Raw genomic sequence first — 16,853 nt, 5'->3', positions numbered from 1 at the left:
AAAAGTCGTTCAGTTACGACAAATTTTCCAACAACATGATTGTCAATTGACAACTTTGTCGTAATGGTTTGGGACGAGATATTCTTCGAATGACAACAAACTTGTTTTGAAACGACATTCTTGCTCGAGCACAATTATTTTCCTTTGGATCCAAAACTAATGCTATGTTGTACTGAAACGATACTTTTGTTTTCCAACGAATAGAGTTGTTGCACAAAGCACCCATCCAAAACTACGAGTTTTATCGTTTTAAAACAACACTTCCAGTTTCAAAGCAAAACTGCCGTCAAAAAGTTAACCAAACTGTTATAACTTTACAACTACGACAATTTTGTTTTGAGATGACATTTCTCGTTTTGAAACGACATTTCTCATTTTGAAACAACATTTTTCGTTTTGAAATGATATTTCTCACCTCATACTGAAAATACCAGATACTAGTTTTAAAAAATAAATTAAGGGAAGTTCTTGTTAACACCAGAGTATGTTAAACGCTACTATTCTTAGAGTAGAAAAGACAAACCAATAGTTTACTGGGGCAGAGTTACTGCTGCAGAAGGACTTGCTGTGCCCCAGAAAATGACATAGGGGGTTAATTAAAGCTTGACAGTTACATCAAACACTACTTGTTTCACAGTTTGATCCAACTAGCCTGGTTAGGTTAGAAAGAGTTAAAAGTACTCACACGAAAAGCCGGATAGGGATTGTTTCGAGGGGGGAACAGTTTCCCACATTCATTGTAAAAATTTTGACCACATTCCCACATTCAGGTGGGGAAAACGCCTGTAAGTAGGCAACATGTGTGACAATAACGCCAGAAATCTTGCACATTCTTGCACATTCACACAATCTTTGTACACAAAATTTTACAGGGGATCACCCCTCGGATTGTTTGATTAAGTCATCTTGGTTGTGCTGAGCTCAAGCAACTAGTTGCTTAGGAGACAGGTGCAGGAACAAACTAATGATATCCCGAGAAAGACATCAACACTAATCATGAAGAAATCGTCATGGATTTCACTTAATGTGAGGCAGTAATCCCCAGATAATGATACTCAACACGATAACCATTAAACAACACAGCCAACGCGAGGGTTTGTTTGACTACATTCAAAACATTGGCCTTTTCGTTAAACCCACCCCACTTTTGATTGTAGTGTATGACAAATTACACGGAACGTGTTTTGTGTTGTGTGGATCTAGAAGGCTGTGAACTTCCGGATACCCACCGACTTAGTGTTTTTTACCCCCGCCACTCCCCTTTCCCTTCTTGCAAACCAGTCTGCTCCCCAGTGCAGCGACTTTAGTGATTTTAACTTCATTGCCGGTTCTCTCATACGAATTAATCCCTTCAGAATAAATTTTGAAGAGTGTCCTGCGATGTAGAACGTTGGAAACGTAACGAATGGCTCGGAGTTTTCCTGTCGAGCGAGTTCATTCGTGAGCTCCCTGTAGCAGACGCAGACTTTGTTTACATTGTGACTTGTGACAGGCAAAAATATTATCCCTAAATGTCACTCAATTCGCGTATCATACTTCAGAAAATGTGATCTTATTTTTCAGCTTGAGCCTTTGATTGCTGTTTCGTTTTGATCTGCTGTTTGATTCACAACTTACCTGCACCATAACCCCAACCCTTTTATACGCACTGATCAAAGCAGGCATTCGTTTAGTGTGTTTGTATTTGTTGTGCTCGTAGTGCTGGCTTCGTCATAGCCTTGCTGGAGGCAGAAGTGTGTGAACCAGTGGGAATCTGAATGACAGGACTTATGTAACTGGTTTGTGTTTCAGTGTCACTTAGAATATGATTTATGTTCCAGGTCCAGGTGTTGATAGGAATGCATAGCTGCTCGCACTCTGCTGATAGTTCATTAAGCTGCTTCCTGGTGTCTGCACTTAACCTGCCTGCGTTACAACTTTGCTGCTTATCCTTTCTGCTTCAAGTATTGATGTAAAGGTAAAATTGTAACTTTTAAAATCCTAACTTATTATTTGAAAACTTCTTAATAGTTTTATTTCTTTTTCTGGGTTGATGTTTAAGTATTTGTATATGAAAGAAATACTTTCAGTACATTTCCTCAATCTGATAAACATCAGCATCGAGTTGCATTCTCACTCCTTTCTACTATTCGTGTTGCAATTGCCGTTTGTGGTGAAAGTTTCTGGTGCTGTCTGGTCTCAGACCACACGTTGACTGCTTGCAACCGCAAGCTGCTTACAAGTTAATAATACTATTGCTGGCTTACATATCAGAACCTAAATAAATAATTTGTATGGAATGCTATTTTTCTCAGTACGGACATGAAAATCAAAAACATCAAAATAAATACCTCTAAATGTATTTTTTCAAAAATCATTAAAAAACTTAGTACAGATTCTTATCAATAGCACTTCCATATTGCTTAGAAAGTAATTCCATCTGTTTCAGATACTGCATAGGCGGAGTGGTGGACTTTCCTCACTGCACTGTCTACCCTGTTGCTTCCTTGATTTGGCTTTGCTCGTGCATGTCTAGCTTCAGCATATTCTTCCTGCAACAAGTGAAATAGAGTTTATAGTGAAACTGACCTCTGTGTATCTTTCTTTTCACCAAGACATTGTATTTATTTATTTTGATGTATTGTTACAATATTGCTTGGCAGTTGCTTGAGTTTAAAAATTTAGTTTGAGAAAAATCATAATCATATTAAATTATTAATGGTGTCTCACTTAAGATTTAATATAAATTATAGGGGAAAATACATTGTTTTTAACTTCAAATACTAAATAGCTCTCAAACCTTATCACTAGTGGAACACCAAATTTAAAGTACATTTCTCTATTTGGGCTATATAAAAGAGTCCTATTTAAGATAAAATTAGAATCACCAACTTACTATGCACAAGAGGTTAACACCTAAGAATCAGTTACATCACTGATTTTGTGCTTCAAGCTGAACACACTTTTACCCCTCATGAGATAAATTGGTTGAGGTACAGGATAAACCAATGCACCTGGTGAGACGCTCATGTAATCTCCAACATGATCCATGCTGATTTCATATATTCCAAGGATTGGGTTATACATAGCCTTTTTGTTCTCCAGAATAAATACGACATCTTTTTCTTTGAATGCAATAACTTCTAAGACGCCAATTGTCATACAGTTCCCCTCTTTTGAGAACAGAAGAACATCTCTTTTCTGATAGGTAATGCCATGGTTTATACTGATGCATGGGGAGACATGCCAGCCAGTAAGATTCAGACTGGATAGGAACAGTGCCAATCTGCCAGAGAATGAGGCAATAGATAGCTCCTTTGGTTTTGTCACTGAGAGGACATCTTCAAACAGAGGCTTCAAGGTGTCGTACGCAAATTTCATTTGGTACCTCTCAGCACAGGTGAACTCAGGGTTTATAAAGTTCTTTCCATGGCGCATTACATCTTTGAAGAATTTGTGAGCCTGTTCAAAAGGCATAGTCCATAAAAACAGCAGTGGTCCATACTTGAGGAGAAGATCACTGAAAGGCCAATATAATACATAAGACAAGTGTTCATCAAAATAAGGTAGGGAAAACCAAAAAAGAGAATAATGGGCTTTACCAGTAATGACAGAGGAAGTGGTGTTTGGGCCTCAGGTTGCAAATAATTTGGCACAGCACTTCCGCTCTCAAAAGGAAATAGGCAGGCAGAAGAACATCCCTAATGTATGGAATTTCACGCTTCTTGTAAAATGGGACGCTAACATGCTCACTGATTTCCTTGAGCTGTAGGTACAGCTGCCACCCTGGGTCTTCAAAGTCTTGAATCAGGTCCCCAATAATTATGGGAAAGAGTCTGCAATATAAAATAAAAATATGTTAACACATTCATAGCGTATTAGAACAGTTAAATTCATAGTTCAAACAAAAATATTAAGGATAATTTAAAAATTTAGATGGTTGAATCATTACCTCAGCAAGGTCCAGTTCTGGACTGCATGTCCTCCAAGCTTTTTGCCATTCTTGTTTACAGCTGCTGGCTTGTTAGTACTATCAATCCCTTTGCATGTAAAATTCCTGATTCTGTCATTAAACAAATCATATGTAAACCATTTCTTGTCTACAAATCTGGCAATAATGCCAGCTAAATCCCATGAAATGCATCCTTCATCCAAGTCATGTCCTTTGCAGGGAGGAAGATGACTTACTGCATGAAAATATTTCAATACATTGAGCTCACAACCACTCTTGATTCCTTTTGAATTTTCTCCAGTAAGTTTAGCTTTCAAGACACAAGCATTGTATTCTTCAATGGTTCTTTGTGGTTTTACCAATGTTGGGTCAGCTCGAAATTCAATCCCTTTAATAGGACAAAACCGACAAAAATACCTTCCTGAAAATGATTCGATAAAGCCTCCGATGAGGTGCTGACCAAGACTGTCGCCCAACATAAATTCGACAACAACTTTAATGTTTTCTTCTTGAAACATGACACCATCTTGCTCTAAATCTTTGAGATCAACCATGACTTTTTCAAGACATTTAGCACTGCCAACAGCTTTAAATATTGATTCTCGACAAATGAGAACAAGATGTTTGGATTTAATCTTCGATCGAAGATATGGCTTCAGATTTCCAATTGTGAAATACATAACAAGTTGTTTATACTTATTTTTTGCAGAGCCCAAAACATTTAATGCAGGGTTATAAGAATCTTGATAGAGCAGTAGCTGAATTTCTTTCTGAGGATGATTTTCAGATTTAAAAAGAGAACCATCCTGGTAGTCAGATACAGTGTTGTCATCAGCTGGCCTGGAAAATGATGCTTTAACTTCTTTCACAATAGAAGGATCATTAAGTAGAACAGACAGACTTCTCTTAATAGAAACAAATTGTAGTTTTTTGTCACTGTCTGGATCTTCTGGATCAAGAGGAACTTCTGTAGGTTCAAAAAAGTGGAATCTCTTCTCAAAGTATCTTTTCCTGAGGTAATGACTTGTCATTGATGGACCTGGCATATTTTTGTGATGGGCTGAGTGAAGCAAATCAGCAGTAAGGACTTTGTTAGATATAAGATTAATTTGGTCATCTTCAAGTCCTAAATCTTGCAGTGATTTTGTTAAAACTGTTTTCATTCTGGCATGAGCAATTTGGGTCAGAGTTGATATTTGACCACAAATGCCCTGAATGACAGCTTGGGCCAGAGTTTTATCAGCATACAAATCTAAATAAAATATACCAATTGTGTCCAGAAATAAATCATCATTCAATAAGATGTGTTCATCACTGCTACTACAGTCCTCTTGCAAATTTTCTTGGTCTTCTTCAATATTATCTGTTGAACTGTGATCTTGAATTGTTTGCCCTTCAGTAGGAATGGGCAGGTCACAGTCCATTGCTTCATTCACTCCTGGTAAGTCTGCAGTGTCTTTCTTAGAAACACCCTCATCCCGCCAACCAGGATGATAACTGGACAAGTGCCCTTGAAAGGTTCCTTTCTTCTTAAACACTCTGTCACATCCACTCAAAGGGCAAGTCACCTCAGTGCCAGACTCAAGATGTTGATAAAGATGCTGCACATGAACCCACAAAGACGTACATGAGAAAGTACAGATCTTCTCATCCGCCTCAATTTCACAGTGGTACCGATGATTTGCTTCTGGGTCAACATGGCGCTCTTGACGATGGCAAGTAGACACATGATTATCCAAAACATTGTAAGATTTAGTTTCCAAGACGCAACCAAGGACAGGGCACTGGTACATGAAATTTGGATCCTTCTCTGCATGGGAATGCTGATGTCGAATACTGCTTGCCACTGTCTGTGGAACTATTGGGCAAAGATTGCACGGAAATGGTCCTGGGTTGAGTTCAACTCCACCGATAATAAGAATGGTGCTAATGGTGCTAATGATTGCCTCTGGTGACAAAACGCTGAGTAGGTCTATTAGAGCACAGTTTCTTATAGAGTTGCAGGTTGCTCTTGACCTCCACACATCAATGGAGACTTCCATTTTGTAATGACCCTGTTGAGAGATTTTAAAACTTAAACTGAGGAAAATTTGGTAAAAACAAAAACATGAATATCAGTGTGTTGGTAATTACCTGGAGTAATCTTTGATAAGTCCTTGATAGTCCAAAAGAGATTTTGCAGAGGTGGAGATGTGATCACAATCTACATGCATTCCCTAGAAATAAATCAACAAAATATAGAAAAAACTAATTTATAGATAAATGTAAAAGCACATAGATGCACTGATTGAAACATGGAATACTGTATCCAAATGTAATACCTTGAATGTTGCATAAAAAAAGAAGTCGAAGAAGCAAGACATGACACGATCGAGTAAACATTGTGGCTGGCGATAAGTCCTTGATAGTCCAAAAGAGATTTTGCAGAGTAGGTGGCGATGGGATTACATCTACTTGCATTCCCTAGAAATAAATCAACAAAATATAGAAAAAAAGCAGCATCTAATTTAAAGATAAATGTAACAGACACAACAAACAGGTGCACAGTTTGAAACATGGAAAACTGCACCCAAATGTAATACCTTGAATGTTGAATCAGAACAGAAGTCAAGGAAGCAAGACATGAAATGATCGAGTAAACATTGAGGCTAGCAGATGGATTAAGCCTGGAATCAAGTACGCAAGTCAAAATTACAACACAGAATGATGCCGAATAACGGAGACTACTGCAAAGATCTTCAAGGATTGAAGAAATAAAATAATTGGTTGCAAGTGTGGTTGCGAGCTTGACAACTTTGTTTACAAGTTAGGCTGTTTGCACAACCATGCCCAAGGAACTGACCGCAAGCACAAAATGACGAACTGGGAGAGTTGAAACACGTCTAAGCAAATCTCAATGCAAAAATAAAAGCTTACGAGCAGAAATGACAAAAATGAGATCCTTTCCCTCCGAAACACAATGGAACCGAGCGAGGCAAGCACAGCCCAGCCAGCAGCTTCACTGACTTCCGTTTAGTGTGTGGAAGCGTGGCGCGATGGCGCCACTGTCGTTAAAAAATAAAGTGCCAGGGATGATTGTTTAATGCAAAAAGGTAAGGAAACTCAAATTTTAAATTTCTAGAATATTTTTGTTTTTCGGAAATATAATTTCATCCATGCAGACATGGTTCAAAACTTACAATTGTAATTTGGTCAGATGGTCATTTGATGGTTTGAAAATTGAATAGGGAACGTACCCTACGTAAAGAGCGGTAAATCGTAACGGTTCACGTGATCGCTGTCTCTGTGCCCCAGTAGTTTGAAATCGGATTGTGTCTTTGTGAACTTCGAATCAGAAAAGTGTGTATTTATTATATCTCTGTTTCTCAGTAGGTGCACTTTATAGTTTATTTACACGCACAATCGTTTTCAACCATGGTCCGACTTACTATATCGAATCGTTTAATTCGGATCAAGACTCTGTGCTTGCGGAGGGGGTCCAGCCTTACATCCATAGTCAATCTATTTCTGAGCTGGTTTGCTGTTAACCGGCTCTTGTCCTGTTGTTTTTAGATTTTCGTTAGTTTTCTTCTCCTAAGCGTTGCTGCGCACGGTCCGAAAAAGATTTCGAGTCTCTAACCTTCAACTGGCACTTGGATGCAGGCCGTTAACAAAATTTATTTTTCATTTTGCAGACATGGATTTCTTCCAAGAATTGAAGGGAAGCGTCTCCGACACTCTGCCACATTTAAATCCTGATGAAGTAGACGGCTTGCTGAGTTTTCTCAAAAGTCAAGGAGTAAAGAAAGGAAGAGACTTACGGCATATAACAGTGGCAATTCTTAAAGAAAAACTTGACTTGATTGACTCATCAGAACTCTTCGAGGAATGGCAAAAGGCTTATGGTTTGTACTATTAATAAGTGAAGTTATTTAATTTATCTTATTCTGTCACTTCTGAAATTGTTTTTTCTCCTGAAGGATCTGCTGGTGAGAGTAGCACCACAACCCGACAAACGGAAGGGCAGGCAGACCAGCAGATGGCTGGGCCCTCAGGAATGAGTCGAGTTTTCCACACAGACCAGATAGCTGGCGGATCAGGAATGAGTAGGGGAGTCCTTATGGATGTTGCCAACTCAGTGATGATCCCTAAAATGCCAACATTTGATGTCAACAGCCCATATTTTCCGAGCAAAGTTAGAGAAGCCATCAGAGCCAATAAGAGGGCTGACCCCCGATCTCGAGAAGAAATGGTCGCTCGAATAGTGGACCGTTGTAGAGAAGTTGTGCCAAATTTAGAAAGGGCTAATTTTAATACTGTTGCTGAAAGTATTGTTAAACTCTATCCCAAATCCTTCAAAGATACAGTGCCTGTCAGTGACCATGGTAGCGATAGTTTAGCAGATCAGCTGAAAAACAAATTTGACAACGACAGACGACCCGTTAATAGCAAAACTGGGAAGGAAAACCAGGCACCGGCTATCAAGGAATCTTACGGGTGCAACAGTTGGAGCCCAGCATTGCCAAGTGGTGAGACGGAGTCTTCCCAAACCAAATTGATGACTGAACTAAAACATATGTCTACTCTGGCTAAAAAAGATCTGAACTGGAGGACTATTAAATGCAAAATGGAAGACTCATTCTACCTGCAAAGAAAGCACATCAATGGTGACTTACCTGATCAAGTTCAAAGGAAACGTGGCAAGAAAAGGCAGCGGGATTCTGATGTAGCAGATAATGAAGACGTTCCTTCTAACATGCCAGGTTTAAAGAGTGATTGGCCCTTCTTGTTCACAATCAAAGGCATGGAGACCCACTTTAAATTGTTAACTGATGTTGACTTTGGTGAGAAACTTTCCACTTACATGTCTGAAGAAGCTGATAATGTTTATGAGTACCTAGCTACTAAGTCTAAGAGCCTTGCCCTAGCAAAGCGCAAAATGGAACGCAGTGAAAAGCAGGGGTGTGCCTTTGCCAGACTGGCTGGACTCCTGCTGATGCTTGTAGAACACTTTGGAGATGATATTCAGTTGTTGGTCAGATTTACTGAGGTCAGTAGTATGTAAAATATTACTAGTAAAGCAAGTAATTCACAAGAGTTGTTTCACAATTTTTGTTTTATTCTTTCAGAAGACAAGCAGTTGGGAAGACATGAAGACGTACTCTCCTCTTCCAGCTGAAAAAACTCCTGTTCTTGTAATAGCTGGTAAGTTTTATACTTAATTGCACATGTATTAGTTTAGATCATTATTATAATTTTCATACTCTCTTTATTGCGTACAGGAGATTCTTTGTATGACAATGACAAAGTTTATTTCTTTGTGGACAACACTCTGGTGGCAGCTGGCAAGAACATTCAAGATGCTTTCTCCCTTCTGTTTATGTCATTTTTTGTCTTCAATATTTTCTTCCCTCCTGGCCTGTCATGCCTTCTGTGCTTTACTCAAAGGTGAGAAAAACCTACCACCACTCTATACCAGAAAAAAGGATTTAAACTGTTTTCTATTTAATTTTTTTTTTAATGTTTGTGTTCTTTCTTTCTCTTGTTTAGAGTTATTGCTCAAATAAACCCATCTAAGGGCACTAAATGCTTGACTCCAAGTATCACAAAAAAATCCAATGAGAAAGTAGTGAAGCTTCAGAACAAAGTTCTGGAGTACAAGGAGGCGGATGATTGATTTGTCAAAATGTGTTCCCATGTATTAATAGATTGTAAATTTTATCTATTTTGCAATGTTACATACCATGTTTCACTGCTGATTAATTGTAAATTGGGTTGATGATTTTATGTGTTTACCCTCTGGTTGAATTTCTTTGAATCTCTACAGCTGTTTCTCTTGTTTAAGTTATTTTACTGGCCAAGTGGCTAATCATTGTTATTTTGCTTTTCACTGCTGTTTGAAGTAATTATTGTCCACAGTTAAGCCATTATTCAAGTTACTGCAGTATGAACATGTCTTTTCTTAACTTACATGGGTTTTAAAGGTAAAGAAGTAAATCATTTGCTAAGTCAAACTTTTCTTTTTTATCATCAATATGATAGATGATTTGTCAAGCTATCAGTAGAATTAGATATAAATAGTAGTTTGTGTTTGACATAATTCTCTCAAAAAGAAAAAGTTGCTGAACTGATTAAAAATAGGACCAAATTAATGTGCAACAAGTTCTTTGATTTAACTGTTCTCAAATGTTACAACATTGTCAGGCCATTTCAAAATAAAACACAATCATTTTGTAAGGTATACAGTATTTTATTTTCTCTCTCTTAACCCCTGTAGTACAACCATTTATAACTAAAACAAATTGATTCCAAAAGAAATGCTCAACTGGATATGCTATCACCAATCTTGTTCCACAACAGCAGTGCACAGTCTCTGCAAAATAAGAAAAGGACGAAAGCTACACTCACAAGCAGGCAGGTGGTTTCTTTTCTATGAAAAAAAAAAAAAAAAAAACAAAGACAGATACAGTATGCTTAACAAAACCATCTAATCAACCAGTTAATTTAGTGCAGAAGGCAAAACTTGATTATGTGTCTAAAGAATTCTTTTTCTGTTACAATATTATTGTTAAAAGTTTCCCATGAAATATTAAGCATTCCAATTTACTTCAATATCTATTCATTAGACTATTAGTTTCACCTAGTTGGTAAGTGTTGCTATTCCACTAGATTCCTGTTTTCACACTTTTATTTAACTCCAATTCAACGTATTTTATCCCTCTTTGCTGGTGAGTGATGTGGAAAGCAATCTCAAGTGGCACGTTGGTTCAAAATGCATTAAAGTATTTGACAATAATGTGGCATTTTCAGTACAGCATACCATACTAGTTTTCTACAAACCCTACTTATAACAAGAAATAATGTGTGGAATTGTGAGAAAATTGGTTAAGAAAACAGATTAGCTAACTTATTTATATAAACGCGAGAAAATTTCAGCCAAAGCAAAAGATGAAAAATATTTGACTGGATTGGAGAGAAATTATGTGTCTGCTACCAATTTCATTCATCCCTAATGAAAGCATGATCTCACTTCAGTTAATTGCAATGCATATTAGACATTATGTTAAGTATACCTGAAAATTGAAGGTCTTCAGTTGGCCCGCAGTAGAAAGCATAGTTCATGCATTAATTCAGACAATTCATGACTAATGAAGGAGTGCTGATGGACCAGTGATTCGCAGGCTGAATATTCCTGCGAACAGAACAATAATGACTGGTGAACAAAGAGAACAAATCAGCTTGTTTGATAGCAAAAGGCTGGATTGCCAAGTGACAGCGAAGAAACCAAGAGCTACAAATTATTAATGCTGCTTAGCAGTTTGTCAATATTCACTCAGATAAAGGGATCTAGGAAATTTCACATTTATTTAGACAACCAATGAGGGGTCTGAGACCTAACATAAGGCTGACTGCCACAAGAAAATGTGATTTCTATCTGTCTATCAATGTCTGATACCATTAAAGCTAGAAATGATGGTGCGAACCTTTAAACTGCATCATCCTGCCGCCCTGCTTACATCCACCGATGGAGTCCTTGTGCTGCTGTTCTCCAATGTTCTCAAACCTTTCTTCACTGTCTGAAAACAGAGAAAGGCCATCAATCAACACCAGAATAATTCACTCATTCAACCATGATTCATTCGTTTCCAAAGCAAAGCAAAATGCTCAGACTCAGCTGTCTGGATCAAAAATGTGCAAATTGGGGCCAACCAATACATTAGAACTTATATTGTAATGCGACTAATCGCCACATGTAACATCGTGAAAAATCGACATCAGGAAAGAACAAGAGATTATACTGCTACAATTTAAATTCAAGTGTCCAAAGTTGAAGAGTTTATGAAGCAGGACACACAAGGAGACAATGCATTACTATAAATAAACAAAAAAGCAGGAAACTTGGTTTTCTATTCAAAAGCACAGCTGGGAAAAATTCATTCTTTTAACAGAACTTATTTTTTTAAATTATCTTACGAAAAGATAAGCCTTCTGACCTGACTTGTTGGACGCTTTCGTCGCTTTCTGTAGCAGACGAGATTTGAGAAACGCTGCGATGACGGGTTGTATGAGAAATACAGCTGAGCGCACAAAGTATATGAGAAAACCAGCACCCACAACACAAAATCATATTGCCATTGCACATTGTACATGCAAAACATGGCGACCTGTCAATCAACAGTTGTTTAAACCCAAGAAGAAAGCAGAAATAGATCCCAATTCTTTCGTGTTCTAGTTAGAAATCATTCAGGCATAGCAATGTTTTCACGCTCTTATATTTTATTAGTTTCAACAACATGGATTGCCAAAAGCTTTTTGTATTTGTTTGGGGCTTGCATCATAGAGGGGTTAAATAGGCTTCTTTCAGACTTCCATTTAGGCTAAGCCCCACTTATTGTAAATGCAAACCACTAAAATGGCGGATTCATCTCTAAGTGCCCTAAGGAACCTTGGTCAATGAGAACTAGGAATGACCTGCTCTCAGGAGGTAAGTGTAAAACCATTATCCTGGATTTTTAGTAAATCCATGGAAACTTTTAATTTATTGACGAATAAGTAGTCTGTTAACGAAGCTTTTCGTATTCAAGCAAACCTTCCGTTACTGAACGAGAAAGTTGCGTTGACTCAGATCATGATAAGAGTCTATGATATGTAACGATATTGGCTGTTATTGAACGATGCTTTTTGTTTCTGAGCAAATTCTGTTGTTGTTGGACGACATGGTTCTGGCAGATTAGAGGGAGATGATGACCAATGAGCACTGATGATGAGATTGTTTATGTACGATGATGAGTTGTTGGTGAACAATATTTCTCGTGCCTAAGCTATTTTGTCGTTCTTGAACAATATAGTTGAAACAAGTGAGAGGCTGATGAGGTCTGGAGCAACTCACACAAATATTTTGTTGTCAAACAAAAATTTCGTACCAGAACGACAACAACCCTACAATATGATTGTTTAAAAATAATCTGAGTCGTAACGAAATTCAACGACTTAGAAGTCGTTGAGGAACGACATTTTTTTTAACAGTGTAGGGTTAGTGTTTTGCAGCCATTATGTCCGCAACTACAAGGTAGGTTTACGCCAGACCGCGTCTTGTCGTAACAGGCTTCGCGATGTCTCGCGGCCTGTTCCTCCAATCCGCGCCTGGCGTACCTACCTTGGCCTGCGGCGCTAGCCTGCCTTCGGCAGGCAATAGCTAGTCCATCGTCGGCTACTTCTAACTTGTTGCATGCTGGGGGGCCCCGCCCCCAGACCCCCCTTCATTCTACATAGAGTAGACTTTTAGACAGTTCCACGTCCTTGAAATCCAGATCGCAAGTTGCACGCACATGGCAGCCGTTTTTCTTCTTAACGTAGTGGACGCACTTTAGCTGTAGTCTTTTCTTGGATGGGATAGATCTTTATACATAAAAATGGTAGCCATCGTGGATTACAACAGTTTTCCCCTGTTGGGACGGACACGTATTCGTAGCACTCTCATTGTATTCCATGACTTAGACGCGCACCAGACACACACGACTCAGACGAGAACAACTAGAAGGCTGAGGTCGTTTCCTTTTTTCAAGGGGGGAGGGGGAGGGGGATCAATCTTATCAATCAATCTTATCAATCAAATAAATATTACTTACATAAGTTACATTATAGAAATAAAGATGATAAAGATCATCAAATAGCACATACATCAAATAAATGATGATAAAGATAAACAAATAAATGTTAGTTCAACCAAATGGAAAAATAGAACAAATAAATGGAGAAGGTACTGCAGAGAGCCTTGAAAACGTCTTGATTCGCTGTAACATGCAAAAGCAATGTATCAATGTATCAATGTATGTCTGATGGTCACACACTGGCAACTGGCATGAGAACTTACTTGCACAGGCAGGTCATAAGTGGCTCATCAAGGAGAAGTTACCGTCAAGTCCCCTAAATGTGAACACGAACCCTAAAGTGGGACATTTTGACTATTTTCCCTATTTTAGGCCGTAAACGGCCAACGCGTGGATATTTTGCGGGGTAAAAAATGTTTTTGAGACGGTAGGACCCCTCCAAGACCATATCCGCACAGAGTGTCTTGTTCCCGCATACCCCCTCCCCAAAAATCTAAAAATTTGGAATTTGATGCAGAAAAAAAGAGAAGTTTTTTCAGACGTCTAGCGCGGATTCGGGGCTTCGAGCCGTTGATGCTCGGACCATTCTAGACTTCAGACATGTTGTAGCGCGTTCTTTTATCTACAAGATGCACTTTAGAAAATTTGTTTCCGACGCTTCGTTTTACGGTGGGAAGCAATCTTCTGAGGGGCTGTAAAGTGGGACACATGCATTTCCATCGTTTCTTTTAGGTTTTGACCGATTCAGAGGCGTTACATTCACCTCCAGCGTCCTACAAACGCTGCCTTGTATATATTAGGTTGCCAGGTGGGTTTTGGAGGCCCAGGCAGTCGGGCAAGTACGGTTATTCGGTACGCTTTAAGTCAGCACAAAATTTAGTCAATGTTTGAAAGCAAATGCTTCCTCTTGGCTTAACCTACAAAGATATCGTTATCGACCATAAGACAAATCTTGCGTAAAATCATATTTTGAAAAAAAAAATCTTCGGCAGCAATAGCTAGCCATGGTCGGCTTTCTAACTTGTCAAAATGGGGCCCCGCCCCCAGACCCCTCATTCTACATAGAGTAGACTTTTAGACAGTTCCACGTCCTTGAAATCCAGATCGCAAGTTGCACGCACATGGCAGCCGTTTTGTTCATTAACGTAGTGGACGCATTTAGCTGTAGTCTTTTCTTGGATGGGATAGATCTTTATACATAAAAATGGTAGCCATCGTGGATTACAACAGTTTCCCCTGTTGGGACGGACACGTATTCGTAGCACTCTCATTGTATTCCAGACTTAGACGCGCACCAGACACACACGACTCAGACGAGAACAACTAGAAGGCTGAGGTCGTTTCCTTTTTCAAGGGGGGAGGGGGAGGGGGATCAATCTTATCATCAATCTTATCAATCAAATAAATATTACTTACATAAGTTACATTATAGAAATAAAGATGATAAAGATCATCAAATAGCACATACATCAAATAAATGATGATAAAGATAAACAAATAAATGTTAGTTCAACCAAATGGAAAAATAGAACAAATAAATGGAGAAGGTACTGCAGAGAGCCTTGAAAACGTCTTGATTCGCTGTAACATGCAAAGCAATGTATACATGTATCAATGTATGTCTGATGGTCACACACTGGCAACTGGCATGAGAACTTACTTGCACAGGCAGGTCATAAGTGGCTCATCAAGGAGAAGTTACTTCAGACAGCCCTGAAAACGATGGATTCGCTGTAACATGCAAAAGCAATGTATCAATGTATGTCTGATGGTCACATACTGGCAACTGGCATCGGAACTTACTTGCACAGGCAGGTCCGCTCGCCATACGGCAGCACCTGCTCCTCCAGCAGTTCGGCGACTGAGTCCCACGCCTTCGCCTGAATCTCAGTTACTGGGGTGACCCGAAGGCACTGCCAGGGGCATTCGGCGGGGATCCAGATCACTCTCACGTGATTAAGCTCGCAGTCCTGTAGGAATGTTGTTACGGTAGCCGGTCTACAGATAACACGATCTTGACCCTTGCAACTTTTTAGCTTCTCGGGGCTGGGGGGGCTCCGCCCAGCCCCGCCCCCGAACCCCCTTCCTCCAAGGCAGAAGTGATCTGCCTGCAGAAAACTCGATTTTTCGCCGTTTTTTAGGTGTTTTTCGGCTATTTAAACTGAACCACGTGAGCTAGGATAGTGAAATTTCGCGTGTGCCGAGCCAAAAACATACGTAAGATGCCTGCAAAATCTCAGCCAGATCGGCCGAGCCGTTCAGGAGTAGTGTACTCACACACACACACACACACACACACACAGACAAAACTTTTCAACCGCACGGTATAAACGGTTCCTGGTTTTCCCAGGAGCTCCCTAGAAATCGCCTATGCCTTTCCCATTAGCGTCCTGGGAAAACCAGGTTCCGTTTTTACCGTGCGCACTGGAGTAACAGGCTTCGCCTTCGCTATCGCTCAGCTAATAAATGGATTTCAGGATCTGAATTAAAATCAAGTGCATAATCCAAATGGGAATGAGACAAAATCACCTCCACATACCTCAGTGGACGGAAGCTCAGCTCCTGAAACTTCCAACAGAGAGGATGAGTACGCTGATTAAACATTCCCCTGGCCCACTACTTCCCTCCCCACCCTAGTAGCACAGATCAGTCGACAGAATGTCGGTCGACTGTCGGTGCCTCGACTTAAAATTGTCGACCGACTGTCGGCCCCGACGTTTCTCCGTCATCGAAATGGCACAACTTCCGAGGTCGGACGACAGTCGGAGCCGATGATTTCTCGACATCGGAATCCGATGATACCTCGACATCACAAACTCGGCAGTCAGATAGCCCCCCCCCCCCTCAAAAAAAATAAAAAAAAAAATGCTTGAGTGATGTCGATGATCCGAGTGTTCCGATATCCTTCGCACCCGCTTCCCTCTCGCCGGAAGGACGCTTCAGCGCCCGCCGCCGGGAGGAGTTGAACCATGGTCCTGTAGCATCTTAGCGCGGACGCTTACCCCGAGACTACCGGACTTGTTGGGGACGGGGGCTGCACGGCTCCGAGCACCTGCCCCGAGCGCGCCGCAGCGAGCTGCTGGCGCGCAGGGGTGGGGGTAGCGGCTTTCTACGTGCGGCTGCTGCGCGCGGTGGAGGGAAGTACGCACAGTGGGCTAAAACACCCTTTTAGGCGCTCAAAACCTGTATTTCAGCCATTTTTGATCGTATATGTCCCAAATTTGGTACAGACCCTCTTTTGGTCTTACTTTATGAGATTTTGAACAAGCGGCGGCAAGTGTGACCTTATCTCAGCCGTGGTTCACCGAAAATTGATATAATATAATCGTATT

The 16,853-nt window shown here is 40.0% G+C and overlaps 2 protein-coding genes and 1 long non-coding RNA gene across 3 annotated transcripts in view; 2 read left to right on the top strand and 1 right to left on the bottom strand.

The window, feature by feature from the left end:
* The first annotated feature begins 7,607 nt into the window (after positions 1 to 7,607).
* On the top strand, positions 7,608 to 9,587 carry LOC117653660. The gene is made up of 5 exons (XM_034399466.1): positions 7,608 to 7,815; positions 7,891 to 8,960; positions 9,040 to 9,115; positions 9,193 to 9,358; positions 9,461 to 9,587. Exons 1-5 carry the CDS (start codon positions 7,608 to 7,610, stop codon positions 9,585 to 9,587), a joined length of 1,647 nt encoding a protein of 548 aa, XP_034255357.1.
* A 580-nt stretch (positions 9,588 to 10,167) lies between these two features.
* On the bottom strand, positions 10,168 to 12,333 carry LOC117653588. Its single transcript, XR_004588239.1, has 4 exons — positions 11,905 to 12,333; positions 11,395 to 11,487; positions 10,984 to 11,102; positions 10,168 to 10,283 (listed from the first exon to the last, which is right to left on the bottom strand). It is a non-coding gene; the product is annotated as an uncharacterized LOC117653588 (long non-coding RNA).
* A 16-nt stretch (positions 12,334 to 12,349) lies between these two features.
* Positions 12,350 to 16,853, top strand: part of LOC117653659 — a 58,550-nt gene continuing 54,046 nt past the window's right edge. The window contains exon 1 of the mRNA XM_034399465.1: positions 12,350 to 12,395. Coding sequence (XP_034255356.1) covers positions 12,365 to 12,395 — 31 coding nt within the window. The 5' untranslated portion in view covers positions 12,350 to 12,364. The remainder of the gene's footprint in view (positions 12,396 to 16,853) is intronic.

The sequence above is a fragment of the Thrips palmi genome, unplaced genomic scaffold (genome assembly GCF_012932325.1).
Source record: "Thrips palmi isolate BJ-2018 unplaced genomic scaffold, TpBJ-2018v1 HiC_scaffold_8, whole genome shotgun sequence".
NCBI classification, from domain to species: Eukaryota; Metazoa; Arthropoda; class Insecta; order Thysanoptera; family Thripidae; genus Thrips; species Thrips palmi.
Note: the sequence above shows the minus strand (reverse complement) of the source record. Positions and strands in the feature narration are given on the sequence as shown.

Bases quoted from the DNA above. Each gene is read 5' to 3' on its own strand.
- LOC117653660 (XM_034399466.1), top strand. From the start codon at position 7,608: ATGGATTTCTTCCAAGAATTGAAGGGAAGCGTCTCCGACACTCTGCCA. The intron at 7,816-7,890 runs GTTTGTACTATT...TTTCTCCTGAAG, and splicing joins GGAATGGCAAAAGGCTTATG to GATCTGCTGGTGAGAGTAGC. The intron at 8,961-9,039 runs GTCAGTAGTATG...TTATTCTTTCAG, and splicing joins TGTTGGTCAGATTTACTGAG to AAGACAAGCAGTTGGGAAGA.